Source organism: Stegastes partitus, unplaced genomic scaffold, assembly GCF_000690725.1.
Source record: "Stegastes partitus isolate 25-593 unplaced genomic scaffold, Stegastes_partitus-1.0.2 Scaffold661, whole genome shotgun sequence".
Lineage (NCBI taxonomy): Eukaryota > Metazoa > Chordata > Actinopteri > Pomacentridae > Stegastes > Stegastes partitus.
In genome coordinates this window covers 206,533-224,949 of record NW_007578392.1, presented here as the reverse complement: position 1 = coordinate 224,949, position 18,417 = coordinate 206,533, and the positions used below count along the sequence as shown (strand labels likewise).

Genomic DNA, 18,417 nt, shown 5'->3' with positions numbered 1-18,417 from the left:
TTTTCACCATATGAATGGGTCTTGTCTAATGTGGCCTGGGGGCTGTTTGAGCGGCAGGACAGACAAAAAGCAGAAAGGACATTTTTCTACAAAGCCAGACAGTTGTCTTCATCCGCAGCCCAAGCAAATCAGTAGTCTATCGAGCTGCTTCCTCAGTGGACACTTTGTACAGGATCTTCATGGCAGCACAGACCAATCATTATGGCGCCCATTCTTTGCTCCCTTAGTTCTCAAGTCATCCACAATGGGTTGTTGATTGTATGGAAAACACCAGGACAATTATGTCCTCTGTTTTGGTGGCAGGGCAGCGTTTTAAAGTGCAATCCTCAATAATGGTCTCATTATTGTTATTCTTGGAGCAGGCCTCAGGAGAAAGAAGTAGCTGCTCGCAGTACGTCATTATTTCGTAAATTTCGATTAGCTCATCATGCTGTCTCCTGGCAAACAGAATCATAGCTAATTAAAAGTGAGTGAGCGCTCTTGCCTGTGACTTAAAAGGTAGGCACTCGATAGGCTGTTAATATGAAAGAAATGGTAAAAAAGGAGGATTAGAGCTGTTACCCTGGTAACTCCAACTTCCATCTGCGAGGGAACAATGAACTTGTGTTCCTCTACCACCTATGCTTGAAAAACAGAAAGCAGGGAAGTGAGTGTTCTGAAAGGACAGGACCCTTTTTCAACAACAAAGTGGGATCCAGGTCTAATAGGCTCTTTGGTGCAAGTTGTTAGGCGAGATCACTGGGGGATAGAGGAGCAGAAAGGTCAGCGTGTAATCCTAGGACAGCGAAGGTTGTCCGAGGTTTTTCTTTTTTACAATAGCAGTTTGTTTCCTGAATCCGTGTCTCTGTGCCAAGAAACAAAAACTCAACTTGGTCATTTTAAGGATCGTAAAAAGAAAATGGGATTGAGAGAAAATACAGCGAATAAAAGCGTCCTCTGGATAACGGGGGGTCGAATTTAGCTCCTCAGCTGATAAAATAAACAGAAACAGGAATCCAAGGAGTCGAACTGAGTAGACGTCTCTGTTTTACTGATGGACATGAATCCGACGCCTCAATCATGCTCCAAGCGACACACAAAAGCCCTCACGGTTCAGGCTCCTGATTTGCACGAACAACTGCATAATGTAATTTTTCAGCTTTTCAAATTAAATTTTTTTTTTTCCAATTTCCAACAAGCACTTAGTGACACTGCGACGTCAATATTACAGCTGAAGTCTTTAAAATCCTGAGGTGAGAAGCGAGCGGTGATGAAAATACCGGTTGTCATGAGTAATGAATTTCCATAATATTATTTTTTATTTCAGCCGACGTTAAAACAAGTTTATAGGCATTAATAGAAAAATGTGTTTGATGGGCTTCTGGTTAAGAGCTGCTAAAGAGCGGCGACAATGAGGAGGAATGCTCTAAAACACTGCTGAGTTATAATGATCCATGACTACGGAGGAACAGTCTGTGTTTCTCTTTGAGTTTTATGTCCCTTATTACAGCTGCAATACGTCTGCTCGCATTAAGCTAATTTATGGCCGAGGCCAGCGGAACAGCAGTACAGGTTAATGAATTTGGCATTACTAATTAAACGTTATTGAGGGATGAATATGAATCCTGCGGTTGGGACGGACGGCGGAGACGAGGAGGAGGAAGGGAGGAGGGCTGGGGAGGAGAGGAGAACGGGACAGAGGACTTTTTCAGCGCCGTCTCTTCCCCTCAGTTCTTCCACAACAAGCGAGGAAGCGAAGGTGGAGACGGCAGCGTTCGGGGTGAAATGGAGGACAGCTTTGTTTCAGTGCAAGGCCCCGCCGCCGCACAGAGAGAAAACTGTTTATAGCATATCTCAAAAATTATTATTTTTTTAATATTTCAGGGAGAAAAGGAAGGAAAACATGGCCCTCTTCTTCTTTATTTGCATGTCTGTATTTGTTGTATTGGGTGAAAGGATAAAAGAACAGCTAAAGCGATGAGACGCTCTCGTGGAAGATGAGGACCTTTCTGTTCAATGCAGAATATGTCCCTTTTCACACGATTGTTGTTAAGCAATTACTTCAGTCACCTCTTGAGCACAGGAATGTAAAGGCCACAGCCTACTCAAGCAAAGAAGGATGACGCCGACGGTGTGGGATATTGAGCAATTATTGAACCAGCCTCTGACGTATGCGCTCTCCGGAGCTAAGCTAAGAGCGCGTCGCAGAAAACAGGATGCGCATTCTCTTTGGAGTTTAAAATATTTGCCATTGCTCGTCAGTGAAAGGCGACGCAGCACAATTAATCAGCAACACAGGAATGTTTAGGAACACATTGGGTTTGATGTGAATAAAAAGTGACACAAACATTTAAAAAGCTCTTCAGATTTCTAATTTTTTCATAAATACTGGCTGTTAAAGCTCCTCGGCGTGTTTTAGCTCCTAAACCGATTACAGCAGCATATCTGGAGCTTGTTAACAGATCGCCGGGTTCTACTTTTTCACGTGTATTGTCATTGGCTTCTGCGCCACACGGACATTTTAAATCTAATTTTTTTTCTCTCCCTGTGTTTCACTCTCACCAGCGCCTCCTCTGCACTCCATGTCTGACATACTCTCCCTGAGAGCTAAGCCTTTCAATTTAGATTTCAATTATCATGTTAGTTTTGTGATTAGACTTTAGTCCTCCAGGAATCAGACCTCTCTGCTCCTCTCTATTCCACTCTATTCCACTTCCCCTGCAATCACATCCCATCTGATGAATTGCGCATATAATTACGGAAGTTATTGAATATGCAGATCATCGCTGACTCTTGGTGTGCGGTTCATAATGCATCAGCTCTAACTGTATCAAACAAGGGTCTCTGATAAAGACCCACTCTGATAATGAGAGAGGGCCAATGTATGCTATTAGTCAGAGACAACAGACACCACAAAGGCTGAGACTCAATTAAAGCAGAGCCACGCTACGATCTGTGTGTCTGTGTGTGTGTGTGTGTGTGTGTGTGTGTGTGTGTGTGTGGGATTTGGCTCAGTCTGCTCCACCACCACTACAACCAGCACAGAGCAGCGGCCAGCCAGTCAGTGCACAAGGTGTTTATGAATCAACCAAAATGAGGTATTTCCCCCATGTTACAGTATGTTGCTCCCGTCGTCTTACACGCCGTCCCATGATGCAATCCCTCCGAGGTTTACAAGAGAGGGGAGTGAAGCACTTTGCAGGCACACCCACAAGAGGTGGATGTGGGAAATGTTTAAACTTTTGATAGCTTTTAGAGAGCTTTCTTGAAACTTGGCTCGCAAGCAGAAAAGAAAAAAAAAAAAAAAAAGGCCTCTCATGCTATAATTTTTTCGCATTTTGCTGTCAAAATACAAGAGGATTTGTTACTCGCTCTGTAACAGCTCCAAAAAAACACTCATTTTTTTTTCCACATAAAGCTACAGGATCCTCGGCTGAAGGTTCACACACAATCGAGAATACAGGGAAAGCAGGAGAACGCAGGTCCTGTATTTTTAGCTGGAGCTATAGTGATGAAGCTGCCATTTATAGCTGATACGCCTGATGCTCGGTGGCTGCCCTGCTGACACCAGAGAGTGGTTTATAGGCCGCATAGTCCACATGCACAGACTGCACAACACGATCTGCAATGCACAGGCATGCAAACAACATAGGAACAAAAAGGAAAGTTATTTTTAAAAACTGCACCGTGCAACATGTTTAATGTCCTGCAGACAAACGACATGCTTCGCTTATTGATAGAGCGGTTAAATAAGTGATGATGAGTTTGTCTAAGCAGCTGCCTCCCCCCCGTCTGGCCCCTGATTGACCAATACTGTTTGCCTGGGAGTCTATTTCAGTCTCTAGAATGACATGTTCCAAAAGTCGCACGGATGATGGTCCTGTGAACGTTTTGGAAATGAAACACACTTCATGCATCTGAAGAGGTTCTCCTGGTTTCTAGTCAGAGTGCAGACCCTTCTCCTTTTTTTTTTTCTCCCTATAATGATGCTAAAAGTTCACCTTGCCTGCACCGCACCTGACACCACTTCTTGGTAAGCGTGGAGTCAAGAGCGCAGTGACAAGCCTTTCTACGCCGTTAACTTAGGAATACATTTTACTCACTATCTTTATTCACAACAAGCACATGTTTGTGATTTTTCCTTTTAAGTGCAGCTATCGAACTGGAAATCTTTAAATTACCTTTTAACAGAATTAAAACAAAAACATCGGCAGTCTGGTGCGTTGTGAAATGTAATTACTGCTGCACGCGCACACACGCACGCGCACACACACACGCACACACATACACACACACGCACACACACACACCTACACACACGCACACACACACAGGAAGCATGGCTGCTGCTGCTGCTGGATCTTTTTCACTGTCATGGCTGTCTGTTGTAATTAAGACTCATGGCGGGCTTTTAGCACATGGCACTTTACCTGGCCCCGTGTATATTATTAGGTTAATAGGATTGAGCATGTTTACACTCACTGTTATATTAACGGGAGGCCGAGAAGGTGGCTTAAACTTAGTTAAAGGGGGATTACGTAGGGGTTCAAACGGCATATTAGCGGCCGGCTAATCGGCCGAGACAATAGCAGGACACGCGTAACTTTTTGATCTGTGCTGGTGTTTCGATGTTTTAACGTCCTGGTGGTCCGTAAAGCGAATGAAATAATAAAAGGGTTTAGAGAATGAGCTGTGACTGCCCTTTGCTGTAAAGAGTGTGTCGCAAGTGCAACGACCTTTGTCAAGTTCCAGCTATTGTTTGCAGATTGGTTACACACTCTACAGGCTGTGAAAGACACATCTGCTAGCTTCAGCTCAGAGCAGGGCTGAGGTGTGTGTGTGTGTGTGTGTGTGTGTGTGTGTGTGGATGGGATCCTCAGCTACAGTCATATCAAATATTTGTCTGTCCTTCACTCCCTATTTGCCTTCATTCTGTTTGCTTTGTTTATTGAAATCTATCTCAGGCAGATTGATAAAGTTTCCAGAAAGGCTCTTACATAACGTCTGTGTGTACATTTAGTTTGTTCCTGTCTGCAAATGCATTTTATTTTTTTGTTTTTTCTAGTTCAGATTTATGCTCACAGATATCCAACACAGTTTTTCACCGTTTTGAAAAGTCACAGCAGGAATTGATGTTTAATGCCACAGGAGTCTCCAACTGTAGAAGAGACTCCCTTTAAAGTATTAACATCAAAACCATATTTGTTTAATGTGCTTTTGATTGATTTCCTGATTGGGATCCAAAGGGTGGCCGTAAATGTTTCGGGACAAAGGCTCTCTTTGTGTGAACGGGGCCCCCAGTTTGAAATGGAGGAGTAGTTTGAGATTACCAGATTATTTCCTACCAGCCCAGCGAGCGAGGCGAGGCGAGCTGCAGCCCTGCGCCGCCGTGCTGTGCTGAGGCTGAGCATAATGAGTGTGGTGGCAGGGAACCACAACAGAGCCGGGGCAGAGGCTGCCTGGGAACCAGAGGCCCGTGGCCCACAGCCAAACACATACACACAAATCCTGTTGCACACTTGTGGCTTTTTAAGAAAGCAATTTAGTTAATGATTTCATTTTGGAATCCTGTCATGATGCATGTGTCTTCTGAGCGAGCCAGCGACAGAATTAAGGCGAAGCTAACGCGTGGGGGGGAGAAGGTATTAGTAAACACGAGCTTCCTCCTGCCACCACAGACAAAGCTAACACACGACCCAGAGCGATGCGGCGTTGGTTGTGAACGCTGTTGTAACGGGCTGCGGTGGATGTATGGCCGGTGGCGTCTTTTTGCACGGCTCTGGACAAACGCGCAGGAGAGCCAAAGCACAATATGAGCGGTCGGACACATGGCCAGCAGCAGACCGGAGAGGTATTTTGTGTTTCAGTCAGCATCTAATCCACTACAGTGCCTGCTTCCCCGGAGTGGAAATACAGCACATTTTTCTGTTCAACCATGTCTGTCAGCTCTCTGATTTTATTAGGGCTATGTTTCACATTCATTTACTCAGGTTTTCTCAGTGCCGCCCCATGAATGAAACCATTTTAGCATTGCTAAAACAGCAGCTTGTACATGTCTTCTGTGAACCAAATTTTTGGGCAATTACTCAGATCAGTGGCTGGGGTTTCTGGTTTTGCTCCTCAGATCTCATTTTTCTCTGGTCTCTCCCTTTTTTTTCTGTATCAGCTGTCAATCACGCGTGGTAACTTTTAACCACCTCCAAACAGAGCCGGGTGCCAGCCGTTCATTTAGTCCTTCACTTTTGCTCGGCTTCTTCCCGTCCAACCTGTCAGAATGACACACACTGTTGACCATGCTTTCTATTCAGCACTGGCAAATTAATTGGTTTCAGTGGTTTAAATCAGCAATCAATGTCAGTTTCCCAACATAATAAGCCTTAATCATAAATCTTTGAGGTGTGGCTTGCCTGACCCCTATTCATCATGGCTCTGCTAGATGGCCTCATCTGGGTGGAGCAAATGAACTACCCCTGTTTTGATTTTCCAATTGACGTGTCACATGAAACGTGGCTACGCTCTACCCTCCCCAATTCTATCCCGGCCCTTCTTCTCACAGTCCTTAAAAAAAACACAAGGGCCCAAAGACAAAGAAGGAAAAGAAGTCCGGTTCATAAAGGGAGACGCATTACTTTCCCTTGTGTGAGAGTTCCCAATGAATGCCATTAATTTATTCAAAAAGAGAACAAGAATAGCAGAAAGAGGGGGGAGAAAGAAAACAGCTAAAGAATCAGAGGTGGGTCCAACTGTAGCTCATGTGCTGCTGTCCTCCCGTCGCCACAATAAGAATAGAGCGACTCGATTACAACAGTGTTAAAGGTAATTTCCTCACTTCCCCCACCAAGCTACAGAAAGCCATTTATGAGATGAGAATAAAAGAGAACAAAACTGCTTTTCTCTCTGTAGAAATTGCAAAATTGCCAATTTGGTCTGAGAAAGTGGGCCACTGTGTGTTGACATTCCAGATGCACAAACCGACAGCAGTTGTACCAACCTCAGTTCTGCTGCAGTTTGGCACTGAACTTGCCAAAGATGACCTCATGGTGGTGAGACCGATGACTGAGGTCCACAGTTCCCCCGCCACAGTACAATAACCCCCGTACTTTCATAAAACATTCACAGTCACCAGCGCCCATGCTTCCCCCTGTAAAAATTGCCCCGTTATAATTAGCTGTTGTCCTTGAGTATTTGGCCAAAAGTCTACAATTGTGCAGCTTTTAATAACTTTACTCAAAAGCCCTGCTCTCCTCTTTTGAGCTCCTCCCTTTTGAAATTTGTACGTTCCCTATAAACGTATTGTGAATCCCTTCGGTGACGTGGGAGGCATCCATTCACTGCTGTTTGGCACCCCGATCCAGCCCTTCAACTCACTTCTCTGGCAACTGTGAGAGATGTTACACTGGATTTGTTGAAGTGCATTCTCTAGTGCACAGAAGAAGTTATCTTTATAAATGACAGAATGGACCTGGCCTGAATAGTGCTTTGTTTAATGTTTGACAAAAAGGGGGCCCCTCTCTATATTTCATCTGTCACCCTTGCTTTTCTTTCTTTCAACAATGCTCGATTGTTTCCACGAAAATTTCAGGTTCCATGAACAGAAGAATTCTGTATTATTATGTTCCTGCCAAATTCCAATCTCTGTTTTCCTTCTCGTGCTCACAAAGGGCTCATAACTTACTGTCAACTATGAGGCGAGCCACAAAGCTCCACTGTTGCTCAGCAAATAGGGTTGTGTTGGTTGATGGCTCGACTCACTGTGAGGTTTGCTTAAGTGTAGCAGCAGCAGCAGCAGCAGCAGCAACAGAGGGCTCTTTGGGAACTCCATCCCCCAGCAGGCCCAGAATAAAGAAAGGAGGAGAAAAAAAGACAACATGTTTTTCTTGTTTGGCTAGTGAAGGAGAGCTGCTGCTGAAGCTACTGTCAGTGTCTTCTGGTGTGTGCATTTCCCTAAGTGGTTGACTCATAACATCCACGCCGGCTCCTCCTCTCACCGAGAGTTTCTGCTGTGATGCAAGTCCAGAGAAAAAGGCCAATAGTGAATTTTTTTTTTGGACCGCTATCCTTCATTTGTGAAGGCATACGCCTGAGTGAACTTGTGTGTGTCCTGGGGAACTGAGAGGCTGTTATGCCATCCAGCGCTGAGCTTGTGTCCTGGGATCAGGAAAAGGGCCAATGGCACAGGGGACCGAGGGAGGAGGAGGAGGAGGAGGAGAGGAAGGAGGAGGCAGAGGAGGGATTCAGTGTGTGAGTGCTCATCGACCCTTCCCGAGTAGACAGACAGGGACACTTAAGCACTCTCACACCTGCATCTGCCTTCGCCTTGCGCGGGGGGCAAGGACACCAACCTCGCTGTCATGGCAGCTGCACAAGTGTTTAAAGTGAGATACAAGGCAGTTCTTCTAGCAGCATATTATTGCAAATAATTTACCCTGCAAAGTAATTATCAATGCTCTGCTCAATATGTAAAGTGCGCACTTCAGGTGGCTGGCTTAATTTGCTCTGGGTGGCGATCATTTGAGTGTGGATTTTAGCTGTGGTAACAGTGGCAGTTTCTAATAGAGAAGGCATCAGGAGAGAATGTGAAGTGAGGATGAAGTGCCGTCGTAATTGAGTTGACTTTTTGCAGGGGAAGGTCAACAATAATGGAGGAACAATTTAAACAAATTCATTTAGGCAGCTCTCCAGCCTCTGTTCCGCGTTCGACAGCGAGCTGGAAAAGCTGTATTTCCACAATTATTTACTATATTTTAATATCATTATTTTTTTTGTCAGCTAAGGTTTACGAGATTTAAGCTAAATTTGTGCATCAGTGACATTTAAAAAAACATGTGTCTGTACGAGCTACACAACACACAAACACGTGTGAGCATGCACAGTGTGTGTGTGTGTGAAAAGAGGCGGCGTGTGCGCGGTATACAGCCCGTATTATGAGTTGATTATGTATCCAGAAACCTGGCTGCTGCACAGCATGGCACAATCACAATGGAGGGTGATAATTTAATTGTGCTAAACGGTGGATTCCGTGTCAATGCTCCTCCAGCTGGGAGCTGTCAGGTAGTAATATCTCATTATGGCAGGTGAAGAACCCAGAGGAACCCTACCATGACACCTGTTAGAACAGGAGGAACCCCTGAAGGGAAACACACAGATGATTTTCCCTCTCTCTGACTTCTTCTCTCTCACACGCATATGCACACATATGGTCTGCGGCGCCCACGCTATTGTCTCTATCTGTTTTTAGACCATGAAGTCTCCGTGTTTTTGTCGGTTTAGGCTTCGGGTTTGGGGCACGTTTAACAGAGTGCAATAAAATAACAGCACAAAGGAGCAGTCGCAGCGCCTCTAATTGGTTTGGTTAGAAGATCTCGTGCAGTCAGACACACCTCAGACTGACTGCATGCTCTGTTTTTAAAGAAGAGTGAACATTTATTGACACCAACATACTTTGCATATTTGAATACAAGCCCTTCTATATGCGTGCATGCTGCGACAGGCTACACATGGAAACTCCTTTAAGTCACCGTCTGCTCGTCCACCACACTTTTTTTATTTATTCTATTTTTTTAAAACGGCCTTTACTTTTTAATATTTTAGTTGTTTTCTCTCCTTGCTCTGCTGATAACACGCGAAAGAAAGAGGGCGTAACGTCCCCTGTCGGGACCTGCGATCATGACTGGAAGGTGCGAGACGTCAGCAGTGAGACAGACGAGTGGGCATGTGTGGGAGATGGGTGGACGGTGTGGAGTTACTTATCACCATTGTCTATAAAAGGTAAACACTGTGACAGAGCAGATACAGCGGGTGAAAGTCAGTTAGACCCTTTTATGATGAAAGAGGAAACGGGATAGCCGAGGACACATGCCCGGCGGTCACAAGACCCCCGAGATGAGCAGAGCACAACACTCCTCTAATACTTACCAATTAAGCAGAGGTTGTTTTGCACGATGATGAAACATTATCTCGGGGAACAATTCATGACTCAAAGCATTCCAGGCTACATGAGCCCACGGCCGGAGAACTTAAGTCCTAATCCTTCAAATGTGCGTAATATTGTCAGCTATATATAGCCCAGGTCTCTTTTCTATCTGACCCTCCCTCGTCGCTGCCTCGACTCGAATTCAAAGTGACTGGGGCTTTGTCTTTGAGAACGACGGCGGCGTATCACACACTTATTGATTACTTTTCTGTAATTACCGCGTAATCAAGCGCGAGGCGGGGCGGCTGGTGAGGAATGTATCAGCCGCCACCTTTTCCAGTCCACCACTTCTCGCCCTGTTTAGTATGTAAAAGCACATTTTGGGCCTGTTTTTCCACAGAAACCCATTTAATTATTAATGCCAGTAAAGTTATTTCAAGAATACACTGTAGTTATACAAACAGGGCTGTTTTGCTGATTTTATTTTGCAAGCACGGAGGCCGAGGGTGTAAACAGCGTTATTCTATCAGAAGATATGATGGGATTCTACATGCTACCCACATTCGGCTGCTCTCTGTTTTGCGGCCCGTCAAACGTCTTTGTTGTGTCTGTGCTGATCTATTGCACACGAACCCCTTTAGATCACAGCGCCGTGTGATCCCCGCTGCAAATATGAGGAATAAAATACCGTATACGCTTGGCCTCAGATATTTTCAGAGAATTACCGCCACGCTTTCCCCCCCTTTTCCCTTTCAATAATATGAGGTAGTATTGTATGGGGCTTGTCAGAGGTGGGGGGTGGGGCAGAAGGGCTTCTCTGCACTCTTTAGCTGCCTGAGCGCAGCCCTCCCAGCGCTGCTAATAAATTATTAACTCCTGCTGACAAATACTGTTATGGAGCCTGCTGCAGATCTGTTGCATTCTTTAACAAGATTGCTGTAGACACATGTTACAGGAGGATGGAGTCTCCACTGCTCCCTCTCTCTTCTCTCTCTCTACATCCCTTCTCTCGCTCACGCCTCAGCAGTTTGACTGATGACTGGAGACCAAAGTAAAAGTGCCTGAGAGACTGAATATTTTAGTGGTAAAATAATACCACTTGATTTACTGTGTAATACAAAAGCAGTGCTTTGTTTCGCTCTCACACTCCATTGAGGACGAGGTGCTTGTTGCGCTTCAGGCTCGGGCTTTTTGGATGCATGAATAAAAAATATGTCAGAATACACACACACACACATATAGACACACACGCTCCAAGCCCACGACTGCCCTCTCTATAGTTACCGTTACACGCGTGCTCTGAACTTTGCTCCGACTCTTGATTTTCAATTAACAGTACACAATTTTGAGCTCGTTTTCTATTTGACGTAATTGCAGGAAACAATTTAATGGCTGATTAAAATTGAGGGCTGAGTCCTCCTAAAGACACAGTCGACAACACTCGGAGGCACAGGGGCTAAAAGAGGGGAGGGAGGCAGACAGACAGGCAGGCAGACGGGCAAACGGGCAGACAGGCAGGCAGACAGGCAGACAGGCAGACAGGCACGGGTCCACACGCCTGTCCTGCCATCTACCTGACTGAGCGGGTTTGTTTGTACAGCTGCTGAGACACAAGAGATTAACTTAGGCCACCATTGTTGAGGTCCTCATTCAGCGGCCAGGCCGATCTGCGACTGTGTGCGAGTCAGTAAGAGAGACAGAGCGCCGTAATGCTCAGAGACTGTTGTACTTTCATACACCGGAATTGTGTCTGATTTGCTTTGGCATTAATTCCTTCCAGACTTCTCAAGTCTTCTGGGGTTGGTGTGCTTTTCTTTTTTTCTTTTTTTTTGAGGGTTTAAATAAAACATGGTGACAGAGCCTTTTAATTTCTCTGTGTTACATCCAGACATCTAGAATAAATAAAAGAAGATCTGAGGTCTGCTCCGACTACAACTTCTACCGCTTCTTCCTTCTTTTTCTGTTTAATGCGGAGCTGCAAACACCACTGTGTCTGTCCATCTAAACAGCACGAGTTTATGTTTTATCCTCTCCTAATTCGCTGTACTTTCCTTCTCATTGTCTTCCAAATGTGGCTTCATGGCAGTTGCCTGTTTTTTGAAATAATCTCGCCGACGACACACACAAACAAAAACAGATCCGACAGCGCGTGCACTCGCTCAATACATCTCATTTGACAGATTTCCTTGAGCCAGACCCAGAACCGTCAGACCTTGCTGGTAAAACCCTTTCTTGAATGGAGCATATCTCTGCCTATCTCTTGGTGTCTGGCTCGCAACAGAAAGTGCAAGGACACCATCGCACCACAGCCTGCCTCAACCTTGAGAGCGCCCGCCCGCCCCCCTTCGGCCCCCAAACCTTAGCTTTCCCCCCCTCCCCTCCCCTTACAAACCCCCAGCAAACTGAGGGTGGAACTAAAGTGCTGCCACACTGACCCCTGTGGATAGAGCAGGAGAACGGGGCAGATGGTGATCAGTGATGAAATGTGCTACAAGAAGTACCCTGAGCATTTTGTCAAACCAGAACTTCACATCCAGCCCAGTTTCTATTTGCATGTTCCAGAGAAGATGGAGGCCTACAGCTTAACAGCCAGTAGTGTGGGGCAAAAATAAACAGGGATTAGGAGTTAAACATGCTCCAGCTCCGTCTCTCCACTTCACATCAGTGGGAAGGCCATATTATCCCCCTTTTTTTTAATTTAATACCAAATGCATAATTAGATTTGCTGACACAGTCTTTAATTTCATTCATTGTAACACACAGCATGAGTGCAGCCTCATTAATTGTGAGAAAAAAAAAGTGGAATTGGTTGTATAAATTCAAAAAAGAAAAGGAAAAAAAAACACAAATTGGAGTTAACATGAGTTTCCTTTGCACCTGACATGTCAAGTACTCTCTTCACTGTAATATTCATGAAAGCATGTGACAGATTTGTGAATTTAGTCCTCCTGTTAGCTTTTGGTATTTAAGCTGCTTAAATAGGATTTGTTGGCCTGGGGGGAACATGTCACAGCAAAATTCCCTAATTTGACGCATTGAGACAAAAGAAGACGAGGCCGGCTTTTGTTTGACTGCCTTGGAGGGAAATCAAATCGGCACATTTATTAAATAATTAAGACGTTTGAAGGACAAAACCAGATAAAGGAGATTCTTTAGTTACTTCAGGAATAAAAAAACAGGTATTATCAGAGGAAAAAACAACCTCCTTGTACTCAGAGTTAACATATTTGGTAGGTTTTTCCTTTTTATGTGCGTTTAGTCTCCGCTCTCTGACTGACCTGCTGCCTGAGTAACTGTCTTGGGGTTTGGGCCAGAACCCAAACAGGCACGGTTCCAGCCCTAGATCAAGTCATCCATCTGCATTAAACAAAGGATTAGGGACCCCATGGCCTGCTCCACACTCTGCAGCAGGTGACAGTCAGGTGGAGCCCTCAGGTGCAACACTTAGGATCCCAGCTTCACAGCAACACACGTCGTTCATTAAATAAGGACACAGCCTTCCTCACTTTTTCTTATGCTGTATTTTCCCTTTTTTTTTGTTTGTTTTTTTTTCTTCGCTCCACAGCAGAGTCATGTCTTCCAAGCAAGCCACGTCTCCTTTTGCCTCTGTGGTTGATGGAGATGATGCCATGAGTCAGGAGCACTTGTCTTGGGAGAAAGAGGAGAGTGCCGAGGCCCACGGCACGCCACAGCTGCCCCTGCACAGTCTGCTCCACGGAAAAGCCCCCGATGAGCTGCAGCCGCTCAGCAGCGTCCCGCCGGAGAGCGACTGGGACAGCCTGGTGTCGGCCCAGCAGCGCATGGTGAGACATGCATGCATAGAAGCAGAACAAATACCCGGTAGATGCCGGTTAACCACCAGCACCAGGTAGTTTAAAGGTCTGCAGCATTTTGGGTGAAACTAGACCTGGTTCAAGCTCATTTCCTACATTCAGCTTCATGCTTTGCTCGTTATAGTCGCACAAGAAACACCGACTTGTGATGCTGTTGACATTAAACAACACAGTTTAGCTGTAAAACTAAAATTTGAACCCCAAAAGATTCTTCCAATTTAAACCGCTGTGACTTTCCCTTGAGCAGAATACACTCTGAGTTTAATTCATTTGACAGTAACACAGAGACGTTCAGCTGTCAGAGAATCCGTCTGAGAGTTCAGCAAATGCCTTCTAATGAAATTTAACTTTCCCAAACTTGCGCAGTTTAAACACCTGTTTCAGACATCTGTGGCAGAAATGGAATCAAATAAATTAGTTTGATCTGTTTTGGGGCATAAAGGACGGAGTAGTTCAGTAAAACAGAACCTTTTTAAGCCTGTTCATGTGTACTGCTGTCTGACCGTACCCTCTTAGGTATTTACCACACAGGTTGTCCTTATTGTTCTTAACTTGTACTAAAAAAAGCTGTCCTGTCCGTTGTTTCCCAACACTGTGAAACCTCAGGGATTACAGGTTTCTAGATATGCAACTCTGACAAACACTAAATCCAGAGCTGTTGGGTTAAAGAGAGGATTTCCAGCTCCTATTTGAATAATGTGAATACCACGTAGAATGACATCACGGCAGCTGGAGGGGAATGCAGCCTTATCTGCTTCCTCTGGCTTGAGCTGGAATGCTGTTGCCATTAAAGAAATCCTCGATGCATGTTGGTCTCGTTGTGCGTGAGCTACATCTGCAGCAACACCCCAGATGCTGTACGCTCCGAGTGCAGAGCTTCTTTGATGTGAGCACGGCGAAGAAGAGCACAAGCACTTGTAAGCTATAGACATAGGAGGCAGGTGGTTGTCTGTGACAGACGGGTCTGAGGTAAAGAGACCCAGAGGGCCTCTGAAGTAGCTCCGCAGTTGGCCACCGAGACCCTCAACACCTCAGCATTGCAGCACAGCACACACACACACACACACACACACACACACACACACACATTCAGACACACACACAGCCTCTGGAGCAGCCTGCTACTCATAATGCATGCTAGGAAGTGGACTCTTCCACTGTGCAACACTACAGATGTCAGCAGCAGAATATCATTTTAAGATGTGGATCGCAAAAAAAACATAGTTTAGCTTCGAAACAGGCACAACGATTTTAATCAAAAGGGTATAAAACTGGCAAACCGCGTGCCAAAAACACAATAATTAAATGCATTAAATTGTAGTTTACAACTGGGACAGGTTGAGAGAATGAACAGGACGGAGACGGATTGGTTTACTGCAGCAGCGTCAACACCCCGATAGAAAGCACAGGTCAGAACGGCAGATCTTTTATTGGTGTAAACAAGGTTAGCAGCCATCAGAGAGATCACCAGGTTACGCGGGTTCGGTTTGATTTGAGTGCATCGCATTATTAACGGGTGGATGACGGCGATTCTAAATGTCAGAAGTTGAACGTTTGAGCGTTTCTATATTTTTGCCATCAGTAACCTTGATCTTGTGTCAGAACCGTCACAGCTGATAGAAGCGTGCTGTAGTTTCCCCCCAGATGTATTATGCTCAGGAGGTGTTTAAAAGGAATGAAGCTGCAGGTTAAAAGTACAAGTGGGAGGAAAGATGCAAAAAGATAGTAGAAAAAGACAAAATGAGCAAAGAGGAAAAAACGAAATGCAAAATGGAGGACGAGCTAGAGAGAAGACAAGGGGAAGGCATACGGTGGGAGGAATGAGAGCTCTGCCTGATTACCTGACTCCACCGCTGTGCCATGCGTCTGTGTGGGCTGTGCCCTGAACCCACGCCAGCTGATTAACCCGGCACTGCCCCACTCCCCTCAAGCACTCTCCACCGTCTCTGCCACGCTGCATAATCATCCAACACGGAGCTGGGAGGTGCAGCGCGGGCCGGCCGGTCGTGCCACCCTGGCGCTTGGTACCAGACCACCCTACACACCGCTGCGGCTCTGCCTCGAGCTCAGCATGCCACACAGGGATGAGAAATTGGCACTGTCAACATTCCTGCCCGGGTTTACCGCATTCCTGACTTTTTATTTAGGGCTGTCGGTGGCTCCAGACGCGGCTGTATCGTTGAACCACGCCGTAATACGCTCTGTTATCACGCCGCCGTTGATTAAAAACTGGCGTTTCTATGACAGGAGTGCAGTGTGTGCTGGATGCAGATGTGTGTCGTGTTTATTCTGCGCAGCACTCGGCGGGCCAAAGTTTAAACCAGAGATAACTGTTCCCCCGTTAAAGGCTGCAACTCCTGGCTGCTTAGTTACCTTCTGCTTTCTCAGACTCCACAAACTATAATTAACACCACCTTCTGTCAGACCTCAGCCACGGTCTGTGTGCTGACTATACGCTCCCATGTGCAGAGTATTCTCTTCCTCTCTCTCCTCCAGCCCTCCCCCATTCTTCTCCCCTCTCCTCCTTTATGTCTCTGTTTGTGCACAGGGAGCACTCAGCCAGTCAGCCAGAGACAGGACCCTTAGTTAAATACTAAACCATACACAGGTGGGACTGAAAAACAACAACAGCTCGAGACAGGACACAGATTTACGACGGCTCAAGGCACTCAGCTGAGAATAGGTCTCCGCTAGAAAATGAACAAATTACACAGCAGTCACCCTAACACAAATGCACACTCAACAGCAATTTGAGAGATTACAGTTGGGAGGTTTCTCTGTGTAGTCTCTGCAGATGAAAAGTAAAGCCTGAGCACATTATGGATATGCCCTATGAAAGTGTACCTCATCATTTCATCTCAATTTTTCACTTGTCATATCTCATTTACCAGCAGCAGCAGCAAGTACTGTTGAAAATACAGAAGCCGCTGTATGAAAGCCAGAGAGGAGCCATTTGATATGGCCAAATCGGCCCTGAGCTGCAAAAACCTAGCAATCACCGAACGACGGGAAAAAAAAAGAAAAAACCTGTCAGAAAATCTCAATGGAGTTCTGACAGAACACAGAAACGCGCTCATCATTTAATACGAATCCCATCCCTTCTCCTGCCTCCCCTCCCGACTTTTTGTTTGTCTTACAGGAATCTGACAGCAATAAAGTATGTTCCCTGTACTCCTTCCGGAACAATTCCACTTCCCCACACAAGCCTGAGGAGGGGGCCCGGGAGCGAAGTGACCTGCTGAGCGGATCAGCGTTTGGAACTCCGGAGCGCCGCAAAGGAAGCCTGGCAGACGTAGTGGACACGCTGAAGCAGAAGAAGCTGGAGGAGATGACAAAGACAGAGCAAGACGGTACGACTCCCTCCTTCTGTCTGTCTGTGTGTGTGTTTGGGGTGACGGCGAACCTTCTTCCTGATCGTCCCAAATTTTTCCTCCTCCTTTTTTCTTTTTTTAAAATAATTTTCTTGCTTCCTGACTGTCTGCCTCCTTTCTCCTGTATCTCCCCGTCTCATGCGGGCACACACAAGCCGGGAACACTGACGTTAGAGTGTTTCCAGTTTGTTCTGAACCTGGTCCAATGTGACAAAGACTGTGTGGCACTGCACCTCAGCATAAGTGTGGTCTTCCTCCATGCCAAGGAAAACTCTTTGACTATAAAACTCACAGCGCTGACCCGGTGCCAGGAACATTACCTCTTTTTATTTTGCTGCACACAGAACACTTTTTTTTTTAACTCGGTTATTCATCACAGTTATGCCACAAACAACCCGGAGACCTTCTCTGTGACGACTTGATTATTCAACATAAGATTTTTATTTTTCTACAATTAGATGCAGAAGATGATAAACCCGTTTACACTGCGAGGTCTCTGTCATGTCTGCTTCACCCTGCTCGGCTCTCCCTCCTACAGCCTGCAGTCTATCAAGAGTATGGCGGAAAAACAAATATTTGAAAGAGCTGCTGAAACACATCCCCCTTCTTAATTAGGGCTGTAGTAATATAACTACATCCAATCAAATGTTAAACCCCCTCGGGAATGCATGTGTCTCATTTAGCGTCTGGGGAGCTCTTAGCTTAAGCACTTCATCAGACGAATAAATTAGACCTCTGTTAGCCTAAAAATAATTTACCACTTATTTTTTAAGTGTTCGTTTGGCGATCTCGGTATCGGAGCATCACAGGACCCTCGCCGGGTAATCGTGTCGCCACATCCAGATGTGGGACGCAGTATTTGGATAGCGTGAGACGAAACAATCCGTCTAGATTTTCTCTAATAAATTGAGGATCTTCTAAAAACTAAAATGGATCAAAGTGACCAAAAAAAAAAAAAGACTGAGACGTGAAGAAACATTAAAAAAGAAGAGGTTCAGTTATTTATATTGTAAAAAAAAAAAAAGAGTTGTTGTATTAGTTAATATTAGCATTTTAGCAAAATATACAAATATTCTTTAATCATAAAGCTGCTTACAGTTCAGGATTTGAATTAATTAGACTTAATATTCTAGAAAATAGTCGGTATATCTCTCTATATGAGGAGTTTTCATATTTTCCTAAGATCCCTGGAGGTTTTTTGCAAATGCTTTAGTTTTCCTCCACATCATTTTTTATTTTATTTTCTAATAGGCTTGAATCTGGAGCTGATCCCACCTCATAGCATCTTATAGCTCAGTTTCTCATTTATAAATAATAAAAA

General features: G+C 45.2%; 1 protein-coding gene across 3 annotated transcripts in view; it reads left to right on the top strand.

The window, feature by feature from the left end:
- The window catches only part of LOC103363464 (transcription factor SOX-6-like), a 123,800-nt gene that overhangs the window by 30,334 nt on the left and 75,049 nt on the right, over positions 1-18,417 (top strand). For all 3 annotated transcript variants that reach the window (XM_008290241.1, XM_008290242.1, XM_008290240.1), the window contains 2 exons: positions 13,458-13,695; positions 16,865-17,075. In XM_008290241.1, the coding sequence (XP_008288463.1) occupies positions 13,465-13,695; positions 16,865-17,075 (442 nt within the window). In that variant the 5' untranslated portion in view covers positions 13,458-13,464. The remainder of the gene's footprint in view (positions 1-13,457; positions 13,696-16,864; positions 17,076-18,417) is intronic.